Source organism: Malus sylvestris, chromosome 12, assembly GCF_916048215.2.
Source record: "Malus sylvestris chromosome 12, drMalSylv7.2, whole genome shotgun sequence".
NCBI classification, from domain to species: Eukaryota; Viridiplantae; Streptophyta; class Magnoliopsida; order Rosales; family Rosaceae; genus Malus; species Malus sylvestris.
The window spans coordinates 30,042,996-30,061,856 of NC_062271.1; the positions used below are offsets into that span (position 1 = coordinate 30,042,996).

General features: G+C 37.2%; 1 protein-coding gene and 1 long non-coding RNA gene across 3 annotated transcripts; one reads left to right on the forward strand and one right to left on the reverse strand.

The window, feature by feature from the left end:
• Positions 1–7,646: 7,646 nt before the first annotated feature.
• Positions 7,647–15,574, reverse strand: LOC126592848 (protein HASTY 1-like). Of its 2 annotated transcripts, none has more exons than XM_050258630.1 (22): positions 15,290–15,574; positions 14,875–14,976; positions 14,015–14,158; positions 13,849–13,929; positions 13,699–13,768; positions 13,486–13,556; positions 13,247–13,410; positions 13,081–13,152; positions 12,722–12,962; positions 12,549–12,611; positions 12,186–12,449; positions 11,683–11,796; positions 11,446–11,572; positions 11,192–11,361; positions 11,011–11,115; positions 10,403–10,506; positions 10,026–10,320; positions 9,624–9,868; positions 9,017–9,520; positions 8,581–8,875; positions 8,284–8,467; positions 7,647–8,059 (listed from the first exon to the last, which is right to left on the reverse strand). In XM_050258630.1, the coding sequence occupies exons 1-22, from the start codon at positions 15,401–15,403 to the stop codon at positions 7,980–7,982; spliced, it is 3,609 nt and encodes a 1,202-aa protein (XP_050114587.1). In that variant the 5' UTR covers positions 15,404–15,574; the 3' UTR covers positions 7,647–7,979. The 2 variants fall into 2 exon arrangements, with proteins under 2 accessions (XP_050114587.1, XP_050114588.1); XM_050258631.1 differs by having other exon boundaries at positions 11,011–11,112; positions 15,290–15,573.
• LOC126592878 (uncharacterized) lies at positions 7,944–8,372 on the forward strand. The gene is made up of 2 exons (XR_007612819.1): positions 7,944–8,080; positions 8,207–8,372. It is a non-coding gene; the product is annotated as an uncharacterized LOC126592878 (long non-coding RNA).
• Positions 15,575–18,861: the final 3,287 nt, after the last annotated feature.

Here is an 18,861-nt window from a genome sequence, read left to right on the forward strand (position 1 = left end):
AGTTGATCAGATATTGGCTCTTTACACTGAAGCTGCCAAGCGTGGATGAGTCACTATGAAGGAATGTTCTGAATGACCATTTAAATGCAAAGGTTGCACACCACTTCTGCCATGCAAAAGATTGAAGCAGAAGGTTCAACGGTGAGCTGAAACAGATCACTACAGCATGACACCTTTCCATACCACATTCATTATTCCGTCAACAGCAAAAGTATCCCATATCATCGAGGTCGAACGTACTGTAGATTTGATGGACTTGTTTTGACCCTCAAATTCTTGAGTCGGCCTTATACGCTGGAGGGAACCAGAAAACCCTCCAGCACAGTTCAAGAATAAGCATGTGGAAAGTTACTTCTTCAAAAGCAAAAGTATCTCATATCATCTCTTATCCATTTGCTTCTCCTTATCCTGGCAGCTGAATGAGAGACAAGGAGAAGGAGAACAATCAACTGGAAGCCGAAGTCGAACCTCTGATCCTGGGTTGCTTGCTTGGAAGCCTGACTGCTTACCTTGTCGGTTGCTTCCTTCGACAGATCTCCTAGCACGGCGACTTGGGGGACTTCTACTATAGGGTTTGTATCGCACTTGACCAAGCCCGAAACTACAAGTAAGCTTCAAGTGAGATTGATACATTACCTTGTGCATCTCTACCGGTTAAGGACACCACCCCTGAATGGAGGAAGCGTACTTCTAGAGAAGATGTCGCATCTACCTATGAGAAAGATAAAGCAAGTGAAGACAATACCACACCTCAGTACTTAGAAGTTTCGTGATTACTCAGCGGCTTGGATCTTGCAAGTCCCCAACCGAGGAGCCTCCCTCACTCGGGAACTTAGGGGAGCACTGTTTGTACCATACTTGACCAATCCCGAAACTACTGAGCACCGGTCAACGTTATACCGTCAAGGATCCAGAAGAGCTTCCCTTCAACCAGGAGGCAAATCAAAATGTGACACGTGTCGACATCAGAAGCCAATCACAGCTCGACACGTGTCAACATCAGAAGCCAATCACAACACGACACGTGTCAATATTAGAACAAAACTAGAAACTCTCTTCTATAAATAGGGATCATTCTCCCACAATAATCTCTAATGTCATTTTGTACTAAACTATTCACTAGAACTCACTAAACCAGAGCTTGAACCTATGTATTTGTGTAAACCCGTCACAATTAATGAGAACTCCTCTACTCCGTGGACGTAGCCAATCTGGGTGAACCACGTACATCCTGTGTTTGCTTCTCTGTCTCTATTCATTTACGTACTTATCCTCACTAGTGACCAAAGCAACCAAGCGAAGGTCACAAAACCCGACACTTTTTGTTGTACCAAAGTCCTCGCTGATTTTGTGCATCAACAGATTGCAATGGCATCTCCATCAGATTCTTCATCTCATAAATCTCTTCAAAATTTTACCCCAAATTCTTCGACAAACCCTAATTTGTCAAATCCGTATGCTTCTCTCACAATTCATAATATTGGAAGCATGGTGCCAATTAAGCTCAAGAGATCTAACTATCTTCCATGGTGTGCTCTGTTTGCACCGATTCTCAAACTCTACAAACTTTTTGGCATTGTTGAAGGTACTGAGCCAAGTCCACCGCCATCCCTTCCAGATCGATCGATTAATCCAATCTTTGAGATCTGGTATGAAAAGGATTAGAATCTGTTAATTTGGTTGAATTCTACACTCTCAAAAGATGTCATTCCTTTTACTGTTGCTGTCTCTTCTGCTCGAGATCTTTGAATCAAGCTTGAACAATGTTTTGGTGGAGTTTTAGATGCTCACATCATCAACTCCGGTCTCGTCTTCAAGCAATTCAAAAAGGTGCTTAATCTATGGCGGATTATCTTCAACAACTCAAAGAAATCTTTGACTCTCTTTCTGCAACTGGTGCACCTATTTCTGATCGAGATCTAATTGCGGCTACACTTGCTGGATTACCTGATGAATTCGAATCGTTTATTGATTCTGTCATGTTACGTCTCTCTTCCACGTCTCTGGATAAGTTACATAGCCTTCTTCTCACTAATGAGCTTTCAATGTCTCATCGCAAGAAGCTCTATTCTTCCACTACTGAGTATTTTCAGGCATTTTCTGCTCAATCTTAACCGTCTCTTCTTCCAACTCCACCGCCTCATGCATATATTACACAATCTCACCAATCTTTTCGATTCAACTCTCATCGTGGAAGGAACATCAATAGGGGTAATCACTACCATAATCCTGGTCGGTACAATAACAATCGTGGACACAGAGGCAATTATCGAGGTCAATCCTCTAACTGTGGTCATCAACAAGGTGTTTGTAACTTTTCATTCAGTAGTACTCATGTTCCTTGTCAAATTTATGGCTCCACTAGTCATGAAGCTATTGACTGCTTCGATCGCATGAATCCTGACATCTTTGGGAAGATTCCTCCTGCAAAACTTGTTGCAATGTGTGCACACTACACCTCCAAGCCTTCTCCATCTTGGCTAATGGATTCTGGTGCCACATCTCACGTCATTAATGATATTGCCAACATCTCTTCACCAACATCGTACACTGGCGAGGACAAAGTTTATGTCGGTGATGGTAAAGGTCTCTCTATACATCATATTGGTTCTTCTTCTTTGCATTCTTTTAATGCTAAATTTCATTTGAGTAATGTGCTTCATGTTTCTCAAATGAAACACAATCTGTTATCTGTATACCAATTTCTCAAAGATAACTATTGTGCCTTAACACTTGACTCTGATGGATCTATTGTAAAAGATCGTACTACGGGGAAGACGCTTTTGCAGGGTCCAGTTAAAGATGGCTTTTACCCTCTACAAAATTGTTACTCCACTGATCAATCTTCTAGATGCTTTTATGCTCTTGTCAGTGCTCAAGGTTCAGTCAAACTCTAGCACAGCCGGCTGGGACACCCTTCATCACCTATATTTCGCAAAATAATCTCTAGTAATAAGCTTGCTATTAAAGGTACAACCTCTGTTGACTTTTTTTGCTCCAAGTGTGTTATTGCTAAAAATCATAAACTACCATTTGGTTCATCAACTACATTCACCTCTAAGTCTCTTGAGCTATTACATTGTGATCTTTGGGGACCAGCTTCTGTCACTTCAGTGAGTGGTTTTCGATATTACTTTCTCATAGTTGATGAATTTAGCAAATACAGTTGGTGTTTTCCTTTAAAGACTAAATTAGAGGTGTATTCTACTTTTGTAACCTTCAAAGCTTATGTTGAGAATATTGTTGGTAATAAAATCAAAATCCTTCGTTCAGATTCTAGGGGTGAATTTACCAGTTTACAATTTAAATCTCTTCTACATACTCATGGTATTGTACAACAACTTAGTTGTCCACACACACCGGAACAAAATGGTTGTATGGAGAGGAAACATAGGCATCTTGTTGAGACAGCTCGGACCTTATTAGTTAAATCTAATGTTCCTCATTCCTATTGGGTTGAAGCTTTTACCACTGCCATTTATCTTATAAATTGCCTCTATCAGGATATACTAAATCAACCTGGGAGTTGTTGTTTAACAAGTATCCAGATTATTCCAAACTTAGGGTTTTTGGGTGCAATTGTTATCCATGGTTAAAACCCTACATTTCATCTAAGCTTGATGGGAAAAGTAAAAGATGTGTCTTCTTGGGCTACAGTTTACAACACAAAAGTTACAGGTGTTTGGATTTGGACACTAATCGGATTTATATCTCTCGGTATGTTACTTTTGATGAGAATACTTTTCCATTTAAAGTTGTTACTCATGTTTCATCCTCTGTTGATCAGTCGACTTTTATATCTCCATCTATTGATCTTCAGTTTTCAATGCCTACATCTATATCCACTACACCTGTGCCTTTATCACCATCCATCTCACCTTCCTCACAACCCATTATATCTCCTCAATCTGTGCATTCTTCTCATAATGTGCCTACACATCAACCTGTGCATCTTTATGTTTCTAATGTTCATCCCATGGTTACTAGATCCAAAAATGGCATTCATAAACCCAAAGTCTTCACTGCTACCAAACATCCACTTCCTTCCTCCACTGATTACATTCCCAATACTTATCTTCAAGCCTTTAAGTCTGAAAATTGGAGATTGGCAATGCAAAATGAATTCAATGCTCTTTTATCTACTGGCACTTGGACACTTGTTCCACCCTCACCTTCTCAAAATATAGTTGGCTGCAAATGGGTCTTTAGAATTAAAAAGAATCCTGATGGCTCAATTGAGAGATATAAAACAAGGCTTGTTGCTAAGGGATTTCACCAAAAGGAAGGCCTTGACTATACAGAAACCTTCAATCCAGTTGCAAAGCTTGTTACCATCAGACTTTTGTTATCCTTTGCTGTCCAATTTAACTAGTTCCTCAACCAGCTGGACATAAGTAATGCATTTCTGCATGGTGACTTAAAGGAGGATGTGTTCATGGTTCAACCTCCTAGTTTTCAAGATCCTTGCAAACCTCATCATGTGTGTAAGCTCAAAAAATCTATTTATGGACTTAAACAAGCTCCATCAAAGCAAAGATACTATGCTTCTTCATCAAAGCAAGTATTTGCTTGATCTGTTACAGAAAACAAACATGACTGGTGCAAAACCCTATTGCACTCCCCTTAGTTCTACCAAGTTAGATCACAGTGGGGATTTACTTGTCAATCCCACTTAATACAGATCAATTGTATGTGCTCTCCAATACTTAACTTAGACAAAACCTGATATTTCATTTGCTGTGAATCAAATCTGTCAGTTTATGCATGCACCTACTGTTCTCCACATGCAAGCAGCCAAACGTATATTGAGGTTTCTTAAAGGGACTATAACTCATGGTCTCTTATTTAAGAAAAGATCATTGCATCTGTCAACCTATTCTGATGTAGATTGGGTTGGTTGTTCTTATGACAGAAGATCCACTAGTGGTTCATGTGTTTTTCTAGGCACCAACTTAGTTAGCTGGAGTGCCAAGAAACAATCAACAGTAGCATGTTCATCTACTGAAGCTGAGTACAGATCCTTAGCTCAAACTGCTGCAGAGGTTACTTGGATTTGCAAGGTGCTCAAAGATTTGGGTTTTCCTCTATCTCACAAACCTACTTTCTGGTATGATAATATCTCTGCTATATCTCTTGCATCTAATCATGTATTTCATGCTCGAACTAAGCATGTAGAGATTGATTATCATTATATTCGTGAACTAGTACTTGCAAATCTGGTTAAAGTTAAGTATGTGTGCAGTCAGGATCAAATTGCAGATATCCATACCAAAGCCTTGTCTACAAACAGGTTCCATTTTCTGCAGTCCAAGCTTTCACTTGGAATTCTTGATTCTTCCATGTTTAGCTTGAGGGGGTGTAAAGATGAAGATGCTATATCATAACCAGAGTTGGTTATTAGTTTGTTACAATTAATTTGGTTTATGTGATTGGTTTAGATAGCTAAATGTAAATAGTCAAAATGCTATATATATATATATATATATATGTAATTATATTATTCATTTGACAATTAAAATGGAAAGTCACAGATTTCTTAATTCTTAAGAAATATCTCTCTCTTCTCTCTCTCTCTCTCTTACAAGAACACAGAGTTTCTACAAACTTACAACACAGCGAGCGAGGAGTGTGCAATCTCCTTATGTTTGGGCTAGAGGGATGTCTAAATCCCACAGAAGCGCTTTGTATCGACCGGTCCATCGGAACCTGAGCAACACAAATGCATCAAGAAATCGGAAAAACTCGGCATCTTGGCAACTGTTCTTTATGGTTTCATACAACCAAAGTCAGACGGTTGGCTAAAATTATTCAGCAAAGCAGTAACAAAGTCAGATGGACTAATCCTGGCATGCATCTGCTACTTGTTCCCTTGGCTTCTAAACTGGAAATTTCCCAAATGGCCAATCCACTCGACAAGGAAGATCAAAGTGTATAAACAAAAAAAATCCCCACCTTTTTATATGCAAGACAACTCAAATTTGAAGCCTTACTTTTCGGGCAATCCACAGGGAACCGAACTGTTTCATTTATTAACGAAAAAGTATAAATATTTATTAGGGTGAAGTGTCGATTTAGTCCTTGAACTATCATCTCAATGAAAATTAGGTCTCTGAATTATTTTTGGGGTAAAATAAGTCCCTAAATTCATTACAAATTACTAATTTCATCCCTACAATTATATTCAAAGCTATTTTATCCAATTTTTTGTCAACTTAAGTCACTTGACACACTTTAGAGTGTAATATCATTATTTTCTTATCTATAAGCCCTTAACATTTCATATAGGTTGCGAATTTAATGTCTAATTTACTCTCAAAAGTTAACTTACACTATTTCTTTATAAAAAAAAAAAAACTATCAATTTATCCTCCAAATTAAGTTAACTCCATACACTATTTTTTTATGAAAAACTACCAATCTACCCTCCAATGTGTATCACATGCAAGTAACGTGACTTAAATTGATAAAAAATTGAATTTAGTAGCTTCGAATATAACATTAGGGCTGTAGTTGGCAGATTTTTATAATTCATGGACTAATTTTTCTGAAAAAAAATAGTTTAGGGACCTAATTTTCATTAAGGTGATAATTCATGGATTAAATTGGTTGTTTACCCTATTTATTATATAAAAATGAGTAGTTAATGATCATGCATTATTAAATATATAATTAATTATTTACTTTTAGATCATTAAGACTGTAAACGTTTTTTTGGTAATATAAATATTTAATATTACTTATTAGATGCATTGTATCAATTGTATTAACAAAAACAATTATTTAATCATTTTTATTTAAAATCGTTCCACGTTGAAAAATCTGTTACCCGACGGGTTCTGCTACTGAAAAACCCGTTTGGAGATTCTAAGATTTTGGGTTTAGAGAAAATAAATGGGTTTGAGTATTGGAATGGCACATCTGAACCCAATCCGCCTGTTGCGATCCCTAATCTAATGGGGTCGAAGACGTGGAGGCAGGATGCGGAGAGAGGGAGGAAGGAGGGGCTGAGGAATTGGGAGTGTATATTCTGACATATCTCGCGCTGCATTTGCATATGAACGATTAAATTGCTATGGCGATCAAGCAATGAGAAGGGGGAAGGAAGGTAGGGGTTGAGAAAGACGATAGGAAAATAAACGTGTTAATTTCTGCCAATGATTTTAATTTTTAATTTTTTAATATTCATGTGGGCTTAAATTGACACCGTCATTATCTACGTAGACGCCAAATCACACGTTAACAGCTGTTTTAACAAAAAAATTAATAGATGTATAAAAGTGTTATAGAATTATCCTTTTAAGTACCAGACGGTAATGGAAAAAAAACTAATGTAATGTTTAAACCCAAAAACTATAAATCTCTAATAACCAACGTCTCCACCTCGATAAAGCCACAACCCCAACCAAACCACCACACCACAAGGGGCAGAGTGTCAACCAAAAGAGTGGAAAAACTTAAAAGGGAGGGTTGAATTTTTTTTGTTTTTTTGTTTTTTCAAGTTTCCAAACACCATGTATTATTACACTTAGTATACCAGACATGTTCCGAAAACGCTAACAAATCTCTCGTTTCAAAGAGGATAGGCAGGAAACAACATTGATGACAAGCACATGAAAGTTCTTGTTTGAGCTCCAACCCAAGCAAAGTTAAATGGCAACTTCCATGTGTGGTTTTAAATTTTAATCTGCCAAACGTCGATGTTTTTCCTCTTTCGGTTTTCTGAGTACTGTACAAAGAAATTTCAGTTTTGAAACCCTAATTTCCATGGCAATACAATACAACATAAAAGTCTCATGGAACACTTCTAAACGATCAATCTTCGATTCGAGGTAGCTTCCGGGAGTGAACCACCCGTACAAAAGTTTCCGAAGACCGCTGGCCGAAAAAAAGGAAACAGCTTTTGTATCTCATCGTATTCCCTAAAAAAACATGTTTTCCTTCGAGTTGATTTAATTTCTGTACAACAGATCACACATGCATCACAATATGGCCGCCAGTCCAACAGTCTCTCCATCGTCCGCTCTGGTTTCAGTGGTGTTGGCTGTGCTACGAGGCCTCGCTGAAATTATGATTGCAGCAGGTTAGTAAAAATATACCCAGCTGACTAGCTATTGCATAATTATACTGTTTTTTTTTACACGAAAATGTATCTTCAAGTAGCAAAGGAAAAGATCAACTCGAACCTTAACCTAAATGTGAAATGCAGAATAAGAAGGATGCATAAAAGCTGGGAAAAGAGACAGAATGCATGAGATGATTGTGAAGTCAGTTAAGTGGGCTTACTTGATACATTTGTTATGACATTTACGCTTTTCTGAACAGCAAGCGCTTTTAACTTGTTACCAGTAGCTAATACGAGCATGCTTTTCATATGTTGCTTTTGTTCTTTGGGACTAGATGTCTTTGTCAAAGCTTCTTCAAAAGCAAGCAAATCATGCTGTTTGATAAAAGGGAGCGAGAGCAGAATCTGGGCAACCCAATAAGCACGTCAATCAAGTTTCTTAAGATAATCAATAATTAGAGTATAATCACTACCATCATAACCCAAAACATTAAATAGCACAAGGTATCGTAACTAACCTGCCTAGGAGTTGGATCTCTATCACAAAGATGTATATATATATCACGACAGTGACCAATCAAATCAGCACTGATGAAAGCATTTGACTCAAGGGCTAAACCTTGGATAATTGCAGAAAAGAGATCCTTAGAAACAAATTGCAGGAGCTCCATACTATTTGTCGACACCGCTAAACCAATCAAAGCGGAACAAAAGGAAGAAACTTTTGTCATAGCTTCACCATCCGTCCATGTAAAAGCTTCTAAACATATCTGCAGCGCTGGAAGGGCAAGACCTTTGTGCTTCAAAAGGAAACTGTAAAAGAAGAAGGAAGAACACTTTTGAGACCAGAGAACTTGGGGGAAAAATAAAATCCACAAAGTTGTACAATTACTACAGTACAAATTAACAGAAAAGAACTTAAGCCTTGATAAGAACTATAACAATCAAACATACCCGACCATGGAGCTTGATGCGTATGCATCCAAATCTTTGAGCGAAGATATGTCAACACGATGAACATGCCCAGAATGCTCCAAGGAAGGAAGCCCAGCATTTAGCTGTGGCGAAGCTGTAACAGAGAGGAGTGAACAAATCTCCCGAGTTAGATCCCTAAGTAGCTTTTCTTCTATTACTTCCACTTTTAAGTCCAACCCCGCAAGTATGGCATGGGCATCTGGGACCTTTGCTCTCCCTTCATGTAGAAGACTGGACCAGGAGCAACTAAGAGCCTGTTGGGAGTGTTGGAATAATGGGAGCAAAAGCTTTTCCAACCATGCCTCCCACAAATCCACAGGACAAAATTTAACCAAAGGAATCAAAACTGAATGAACAAGCAGCCGGATATGCCTGAATTCCATTGAATATATATTCTCCACCAGGGCTAGGGCAACAGATTGACTATCCAAACATTTGTAAAATGAGTCCCCAACAGTGGTTGCCAGGCCCAATACATTGTACCTACAATTATAATAACGTTTTAGTCATTAAACGAAAGGAACCTACAAAAAGGATGTATTTCAAAGAAAAAGTTTCAAACCAACTCAAATATAGGAAGACATACCCACTGTCTCTAATACCTTTCAACCAATTTCGTATGTCTGATTCATTTGGCTCTACATATCCTTCCTTACTTGCACTAATATGGGATCCATTGGCGAAGGCTATATTACCCTTTGGCAATTTAGGGTTTCCTTCACCAAGAAGACTGAATTGCTCAACATCACTCATGGTCATTGCAGCTTTAATCTCTCCAGGTAGTATTTGGTATACAGTTGGAGACCAAAGGGAATGTAAGGCACGAAATAGCTGCAGATTGACAACATGCACCAATTACTACCTTCTTGTAGCAATAGTGAATACAAGTTTCATAAGAAAATAGTCGAGGATGTACGACATTTAGAAGAAGTATGAATCAGGATTTAGGAATTTTAACAAAACTAGTTTTCAGGAGCAACATGCATACTTTTGGAAGAGGTGGCAGCATCCATGATAGATGAGAAGCCATAGGGTGAAAGGGCATAGAACTTTCTGTTGAGTTGCTTTGTAGATTTGACTGGGATTTTCTGGTTCCACTTCTCTTAAGTGCCTTCTCAAAGAATGTGATAGTGTGGAAAACTGACCACATAACTGGGGTCTCGGAGCACAAACGAACAAGACCAAGTGGTTCAGATAGATAATTATTTTGCCACTCAATTTGTGTCCATTGCTGGCTTAAAGGTTCTAGTAACCAGGCCAGAACTTCTTGTTGCTGCTGAATTCTGTACAAAGTTTACAAATATTCAATAGTAGAACCATCTGACAATAAAAATACATGGTCAATCCATGCAAAAGAAGCATTACCCAGCAGCAGAAGCCATGACAAGAAACGCTTCACCTAGAAGATTGTGTTCACCACGAAGTAAAGAACCTTCTCTTTTCATATACGCCATGGTGTCGGCTATAGCCTACATAAAATACCACACAAAAAAGTCAATAAACAGAATGGTATTTTCAAAATCTAAAATCATGTTTCTCTTCAGTGGGGCATGGACTTATTGACTAAACTTTTTTGTTTTCCCTCATAGAGAACCTTGGAATATTTACAATTCACATCTTTAATTTGGGGAGCATTTAAAAATACCATTCAATGTTACCAGTAATTTCTCAAATGACATAACCCCGTAATTCACAATGACTTATTCTTCTAGGAAGCAAGACTACAAATGAATGAATGATGTGGATACGACAGATATGCTGATCCGTCAATTCTTGCAAAGGTTAGGTTGATGTAGCCAACATATGCTATTCAAAATGTAAGAAATTCTATAATTTCTAATAAAAATTACACTGAGTGATTTAATTTAATTCTATATGTCTTTCATATTAGTGGCACATACTGAATGCGTGAAAGTTGTGTACACACAAGAAGCACCAGAAAATCAAGGATGTATCAAAGAAAATAGAGTCACCTTCATGTGAGGCAGAACACTTGTGTCAGCAGTTTTGGCTATACGAATAAACGATGTACAAATTTGCAACCTTGCATACCGTGCACTACTTGTGGATGGATCCTGCTGAACAATAATATGATTTCAAAGATTCTCTAAATACAATGAATAATAAAACGAAATTAAACAACTGAAAATGGACCTTAACAACAAAAGGAAGCGAGTTTAGGAGCTCAAATAATTTATTAATGACACTGCCCACTGCATCTGGAAAATACTTCAAAAATGAACCCATTGCATCCAAGTAGTGCCCAAGTACTTCTACAAGGGCTGGCTCAGTCCACTTCAAAGAAAGAAGCTGCTGAAGCAAACCTTCAAGTTAAGAAACAAATCATATTAAGAAACTCAAAATATAAAAATTCTAAAGCTCATACAAAGAAATGTTTCAAAATAAACCTTCAAACATTCTGCATAGTTCAAGTTGAACTTCAGAATGACCCCCAGCAATTTCATTTGATCCATCGAAAATAGTGCTTACAACATTTTCTAAAGCCGACTGCATGCTTTCCATCACAACTAAGTCCTGGAATTAGACGGGATGGAGATTTACAAGAACCATCAATGCAAGCAATACTGGAATGCTGCAAACTCAAAAGATAGCAAATTTAATTCTGATAGTGCTTGTGACCAAACCTGAGCAGGCATTGGAGAAAGCAAGAGGGTTTTGATGATTGTATCAATTCTTTCAGAAACTTTAGAACCAGCTATAAGAGGCTTGTACAAAGCAACCAGCTTGATCAGTTCTAACTGCATTAAGATCATTCATCAGGGAAAGAAACTTTTGAAAAATGCAGGCCAAGGAAGGCCGGGTGAACTATTCTCAAAACTTCTTGTGTAAACTAGAAAAGAGAAGCTTCTATATGATGCAAGAGTCCAGACAGCATAAATGGTCAACATGAAAAGAAATGAATTAGATTTCAAGGTTACTTTAATGGATCCTCCACTCTAAATCACAATTACTAACAAAGTCAAGGAATGTACCCATCCATGCATGTCTCTGTACATGGATTTAATTATTTAACAGAATCCTATCCCAGAGAAACTATACATGGCGTACAAAATTTATACTAACTGAACTAAAGAAGCATGAGCTAATATACAGAAACAAAAATATCTAAGTTCTATGAACTACTTACCAACTTTGAACGATACTGGCCAAAAGTCCCCTTGTCCTCAACATCATCACTCCATAATTCCAATTGCCCTAAAGAAAATGCTGTCCCGTGAATTACTTTTTCTCTCTTGAGCATGTGTTGGAAAGATACATCCAGAATTGTACTACACATATCATCATTCAAAAAACTTAAGATTTTTCTCCTTTCAATATCGACTGGATCAGAACCATCTCCAGCTGAGTGAGCAACAGCCTTTGTCTTTGACATCAAGTCTCTCATTAGTGCCTAAACATGACATTACATGAAAGACAATTAAACGTGATATGTAGCGTATGACATAGTCTCGATTATTCGTACATTACAATAATAATTGGATCTTCATACCAGCCAAAAGTTGAGAGATTGAAAATGAAGAGCTAGCTTAAAATGTTGGAAAAACCCCAGCATCTGAGAGAAAAGAATAAAATAAGTCATTCTATTTCAATAATCAATCACTTGTTGACAGAACCAAATGAACAAGCAGAAAAGAGTTGCAAATACCCTGATGTTCTAGTTACCTGTTGTAAATAAAGAGGTAGCACGGCGCTATCACCAGCAATACATTGCAAGTTTGTGGAACCCAAAGACACCATACTTTCACATATATATTCCGCAAACTCAATATCGCTTTCATCAATAACCCCAGCACCGGGGCTAGATCTGTACAAAAATTCTTTAGAGACATTCATCAATACTTGAAAGATATTACTCATTGCAGAATCAAATTCAGGAGCAGAGGTATCATCAATAGGTCTCTTCCTGCATGTCACAAATCAGGATAACACAACCATTACGGAAATGTCTTACGAAGGGGAAAAAGCATACTTAATAACTATATATTACTTGAAAAAGCAATTGAAAATACTATATTTCATACCTTTGGGAAACAAGTTTGAAAAACTCACAAGCATGAAGACGAAAGTCAGGTGAAGAAAGTAAGAAACCACACCTGTACAGAGAGAGAGAGTGAGCAGATAAGAAAGAGACAATTGCCAACGGCTTCAAATCAAAATCCACCAAAAGTTCAAAGTAGGATACCATACCCATGAATTATACCAGATTTAGCAAGATCAGGCAATGGAGCCCATTCAGAGTATGCATTAACAGCATTCAAAGTAGCTGTTACTGTTGTTGCATGTTGCTTTGCAAGGTCGAATTGTTGTTTACCTGCTTCACTCAACGCAGCTCCGAAGTGCCTCTCTAGTAACTGCACAATTTAATTCATTCAGACAAATCCATTGTATGCAACTTTTTCTATTAAAATTTAAGGAGCCAGACATACAGTGTATAATAAAGGCAAAATCTCAGGTAAAGATTGGGTCAGCCCCCGCAGCAATAGCCTTCTCCGATCTCCTGTATTAACCATTAAGAATCAGGGTAAGGCCGCATGCAGCAATCTAAATCTAGAGAACAAGCATCACATGCATACACACACGCACTCCACTCAATTCACAGGCAAGAGGAAAAGAGTGCACAAGACACATTTCTGGTTAACCTTCCAAATCTTCATTGTGAACAGTAATATCTTCAGGAAGCCACCTTAGCATCATGGAGACTAACTCAGCCTAATATTAAGGAGGAATAGGTGATTACCAAAAGCATGTTTTAAATGAAATACAGAGTGACAAGGAGGAAAAATATTTACATGAATAGGACCCTTGTCGGATAATGAAACCAGAGTTGGAAACAGTTCTTGCCATAGATTTAGTCCTTCCCTTCTAACCATCTGTAACAGATTAAACAAGTGAGTGTTACAATGGAAAACTAACCATTGACGGTTTAAATAGAATCAAGAGAAATGCTGTGTAAACCTCGGCAACAAGGGCTGCTGTCTGACTTTTTAATGCCCACTCCTCACTAGGACTTGCAATATCAGACATTAAACCAACAGTGATATTTGCAAAGTTTCTACGCTCTGTAGAGCTTAGTTCGTCCCACCGCAATCGCACCAAATGCTGCAAGAAAGATGCATATTGTTGTCATGCCATTCATGCCACATAACTTTAAATGGTTATGTAAATAGATGCTAAAATTTTCAGATACATTTAGATGGGGCAATCATTTTATTTGACTGCTAAAAGGGCCAGGGAGACAGAAAACCTATTTCAGAAATTCTGGTAACGACGCATTTACATGACTTAGGGTTTCCGCAATGTTAACAGAAATTTGATATTGATCAGAAAATTACTTTTACATCTCTGGTTGTAAAGCTTGGACCTTTTCCTTTCTAGACAATTTCTGCCTAATGAACACTTTGCCTGTACATGAACCCTGCCCTTATTCCTTTATTATGATCCCAATAAGGCAGGGATAAGAAAACTTAAGTATGCTATCAAGTTCAAAATAATTTACATTACTGGGGCAGTTGGCTGTTAAAGGAAACCAATCCCTAGACCTCTTGATCAAATCATATTAGCAAATGAACTAATTACCATCTCCAAAAGTCCAATTAGACCACTTAAATAGTAAAATTGTAAAACAAATAAGTTACAACCTCATTACATTATTGAACAAAGTAAAAGAATAATTGACGCAGTTATGTTTTAGTTCCTAATAAACCTTGCATTTCAAACTTGACCTCCTGACAATGGCTTTGGATCAAACGGAAATATTAAAATAGCTACAAATCAAATAGAAATATGTATAAAGAACACTCCTTGTGATGACATACCTGTAACATTTTAAACGCATGCAACCGAATTTCGGAAGACCAATCCTTCTTCACCAGAAGAAACGCAGTGTTTGCCAAAATTCGCACATCTCCGTTTTTAATCTGCACAAATTAAACAGAAGGATTGATCAACAACGGAAAAGGAAATAGCTGCTTAAACCAAGTAACTGATTGCACAACATAGCCTTTCAACACTTCAAAATACCAATTACCATGCTGAAACTCCACCCGTAAACAACGAAATCATCCTATAAACTCTTTCAGCTTGAAACTTTATAAATGCGATTAAATAATTTGCATTTCGTAGTTTTCATCCACTACCCATTTCACAAAAGCGACCAAAATTACAAATTTCTTGAGAGAGAGACAACTAATAGTTCTAATAAAGCACAAGGTAAAGTTTTCTAGAGAGTACCGATTCGAGGAATGCAACGGCTGCTTTGCGGGCGTCGGGAGTGGAGCTCCAGTCGAGAGCTACGGCAATGGCTTGGGCGACGTTGGTAGCCACGCTGTTGCTGCTCTCTTCCATTGCTTTTGCCTTCTGGTTTCTGTGGTTTAAGCCCCCAAGGGTTTACCTTGGTTTCTAGAGAGAGAAAGTGAGATGATGATCGACTGTCTCTGTCTGGACGGAGAGAGAGAGAGAGAAAGGGAGCTATGAAATTTTTTAGTGGCTGTTTTAGAGAGAGCTCAGTGCTGTGTGTTGTGGCGGTTTTGTTTTTTCTCTTTTTTTATTAATTTTTTTCCTATTTTCCCCTTCATTTCCAAGCAATTTCATTTGGATTTAGGGAGTTTTAAGCGAAAAAGTCTGCAGTACTGTTCATTTTAATGAAAAATTATATTTTTATCCTAAAAAGTCAATTCCTGTACTATTCACTTTACTCTTTATTTTGTTCTTATCTTTAAAACTCAAAGTTTTCAAGCCTTTTTCATTAGTTTTTCTTTGAATTTATATTTCAAAATTTTGCAGTTGCGAGTTAGGTCAGTTGACAAACCGTTTAAGTCTCAGTTCTCTTATATTTGAGTTTGTATTCCGTTTTCTGCAATGCATACAAACTGAGTGAGTTAGGTTACACAAAAGTTAGGCCAATGTGTCCGTACTTTTAAATTAATTTCGAATGTTTTTAAATTAAAGAATTTTAAAATGTGATTGGTTGAGAAAAGTGGGAGTGAGGCATTCCATTTTGTTTATTTAGTTTCCCTTTTTTGGTCTGGGGTTTCTTAGGACGTGTCATTTAATAAAAAAATAATAAAACGTCTTTTTTGGAAAGATAATTTGCCAGATTTCATACCATGATTGTCCATAAATTATACCATTTCCCTCTTTTTCTTTCAGCCTTTTTTAATTAAAAAATTATTATTTAGGGTTCAACAATTCTTTGTAAATTTTTTGGGCAAAGAATTTGTTCTTTCTTTATTTCGACATTTTGCCTTTCTGTGGTTGCTTTAATGGAAGGGTGATTTCAGGGACGGTAATTTCTACACACGCTCATTTTTACTTTCTATACACTCTTTACTAGCATTTGCCTACATATTGTGTGTATAAATACATTTTTTTTTAGAAAATGAGAAGGAGAGAGGGAGAGAGAGAACGTGGGGAAGTGAGAGGTTTTTGTTTTAGGGTTTTTTTTTTTTTTAATATTGGAAGTATTTTAACATCATCTGGAGATGAATCTTAATAAAAAAACAATAAAATTTAGACATGTGAAATTACATTATTGTCCATCATTTTTTTATGTGATAGAAGACTAATTTGTCTTTTCATCATCTTTTGGTTGACAAAGAGGGCTTTATTAATTAGTAGAGATTAATTTTTTATATATAATATCTTTCAATTTATTTGACCCAATGATCGAAATTGAGAGGGTGTATGAAAAATGAAAAGGATTGTGTCACTCAATTTCAAAAGCTCAAGTTGACAAGCGAGTACATACGTAAATAAATAACTGACACATCATTTGATGAACAAAACTTGACGAAGAAGTTTGGCGTATATAAAATTGGAGAAAAAAAATAATAATCAAGATGAAGATATACATAATAGAGGCAATTTCTCTCACCAATCCACCATCCAACAAATTGAAAAATGAACAAATAAACAAAAACAAAACGATATCTCGTAAATATTGGGAAAGAAATAGAGGGTAAATGGATTATAAAATTTATAAAAAAAAATTGTATTTACCCCTGCATTTCCAATGATACAATTACACTGCTAGAATAAGCTGGGGCTGATAAACTCACTCCCCTAAATCAGGTCAGTTATTCATTCGTTTATATTTTAATTGTATAACCTCATAAAGTTAACAGTTCGTAATTACGTTCCCATCATATGAACTCACGTTCAAGCCACACTTCTCTTTCCTCTAACATGAGCATCGTGATGGTTCTCTCCATGGTTTCCTGTACAGGATTTTGAAGTTTCTCGCCCATCGTGTCCAGTATGTTTCTTCCGTCTTGTACCACCGGCAGAAGCAGAGTCAACCAACGGACCTGACCAAGCTTGTAGCGACTCTTTAGGGTAACTAGATGAGGTTGTGCTGAATCAAATAACTAATTTTGCCATTGGAGCAATGCTTTCCTTTTTCAAATTTTAAACCAAAGTCAGGCTATAATATAGATCACTTACACTTAACAATTACATGAATAACCACTAATGTAAGAAATGACAGACTACCAACTCAAGATATCATATCCCTTACTCAAATAACTGGAATTGGATCCCCTCCTGAGCAAATGATGGGGATCCTCATGACCACACAACACGGATTGTTGGATTTTGATCCAACAATTATAAAACAAGGGATCCTTCTAAAAATTATAATAATTGTAACCGTTATATCAAAATTCAACAGTCCATGTTGTGTGGTCATGAGGATCCCCACCATTTGCTTAGGAAGTGATCCAATTCCAAATAACTTTCCCTCTAGCCTTGCAGTGGGGCCTTGTTTATGGAGTCTATGTTATGTTCGTACAAAAAATAAATTTACCATTTAAGGTCTACAACTTCCAATGATAGAGATGTGACAGTAGCTTTCACTTCTCCCTTATATGTCATGGTCAAGGTATAAAATATCGATGATATCGAAAATATCAGTGGTCCTTCAAAAATACGAAAATATCGAGATATTATCGATATCGATAAAAATTGAATACGGAAATTGTAAGAAAAAATTGGAAATTTTTATTGAAACTTTGGAGAATGTTTATTTAGTCAATTATCTATTAGTTTATCAAAAAAAATTAGAAGGAAATGCATTACATGATGGATTTAACTGATTTAAGTTGATTATACAACGAACTGGCACTGTGAGTGTAGAAAATATGTAATTAATGAAAAAAGATTAAACACACCATAATCATTTATATATAATGATTTACTGCAATATTTTACACTTTATACATTGCATGGTAAGATACATAAGTGATTTAGAATCTTGATGAAACCACCATTACTTTTTATCTTGTCAAAAGTTGTAAAAGTTGTCAAGAGTCAGAGACAGAGAGTCAGAGACACGGTTTTGAATTATTTGGATGCTTTTTTTTTTCTCACACGCCACCACACACACACACACACACACAGAGTCAGAGACTCTCACACGCCACCACACATGCACACAGAGATCGAGAGCCCACACACGCACACAGAGACCTCAGTCTCTCGATCCTTCTCTCTTCTCCCTTCTCCCTTCTCCCACACACACACACAGATTTCTCGATCCTTCTCCACACACACGCCAAGGTTCTAAAAAACGCTAGGCGCTAGTCGAGCGGTGGGCAAGCGCCTAGTGCCTAGGCGAAGTCTAGGTGGCCTGGGCGGATTTAGGTAAATTTCTTATATATTTGTTTAGGCCCAAAATATTGGTTTGGGCCGAGTGTAGAATCATTCTCTGCTCGGAAGGATTTATTTAAAAATTGCTAGGGGTCGTCTTGTTCATGGGCCGCATGGTTAGGGTCGTTTGAATCCTAGTAGGAAAAGGAACGGCCTGG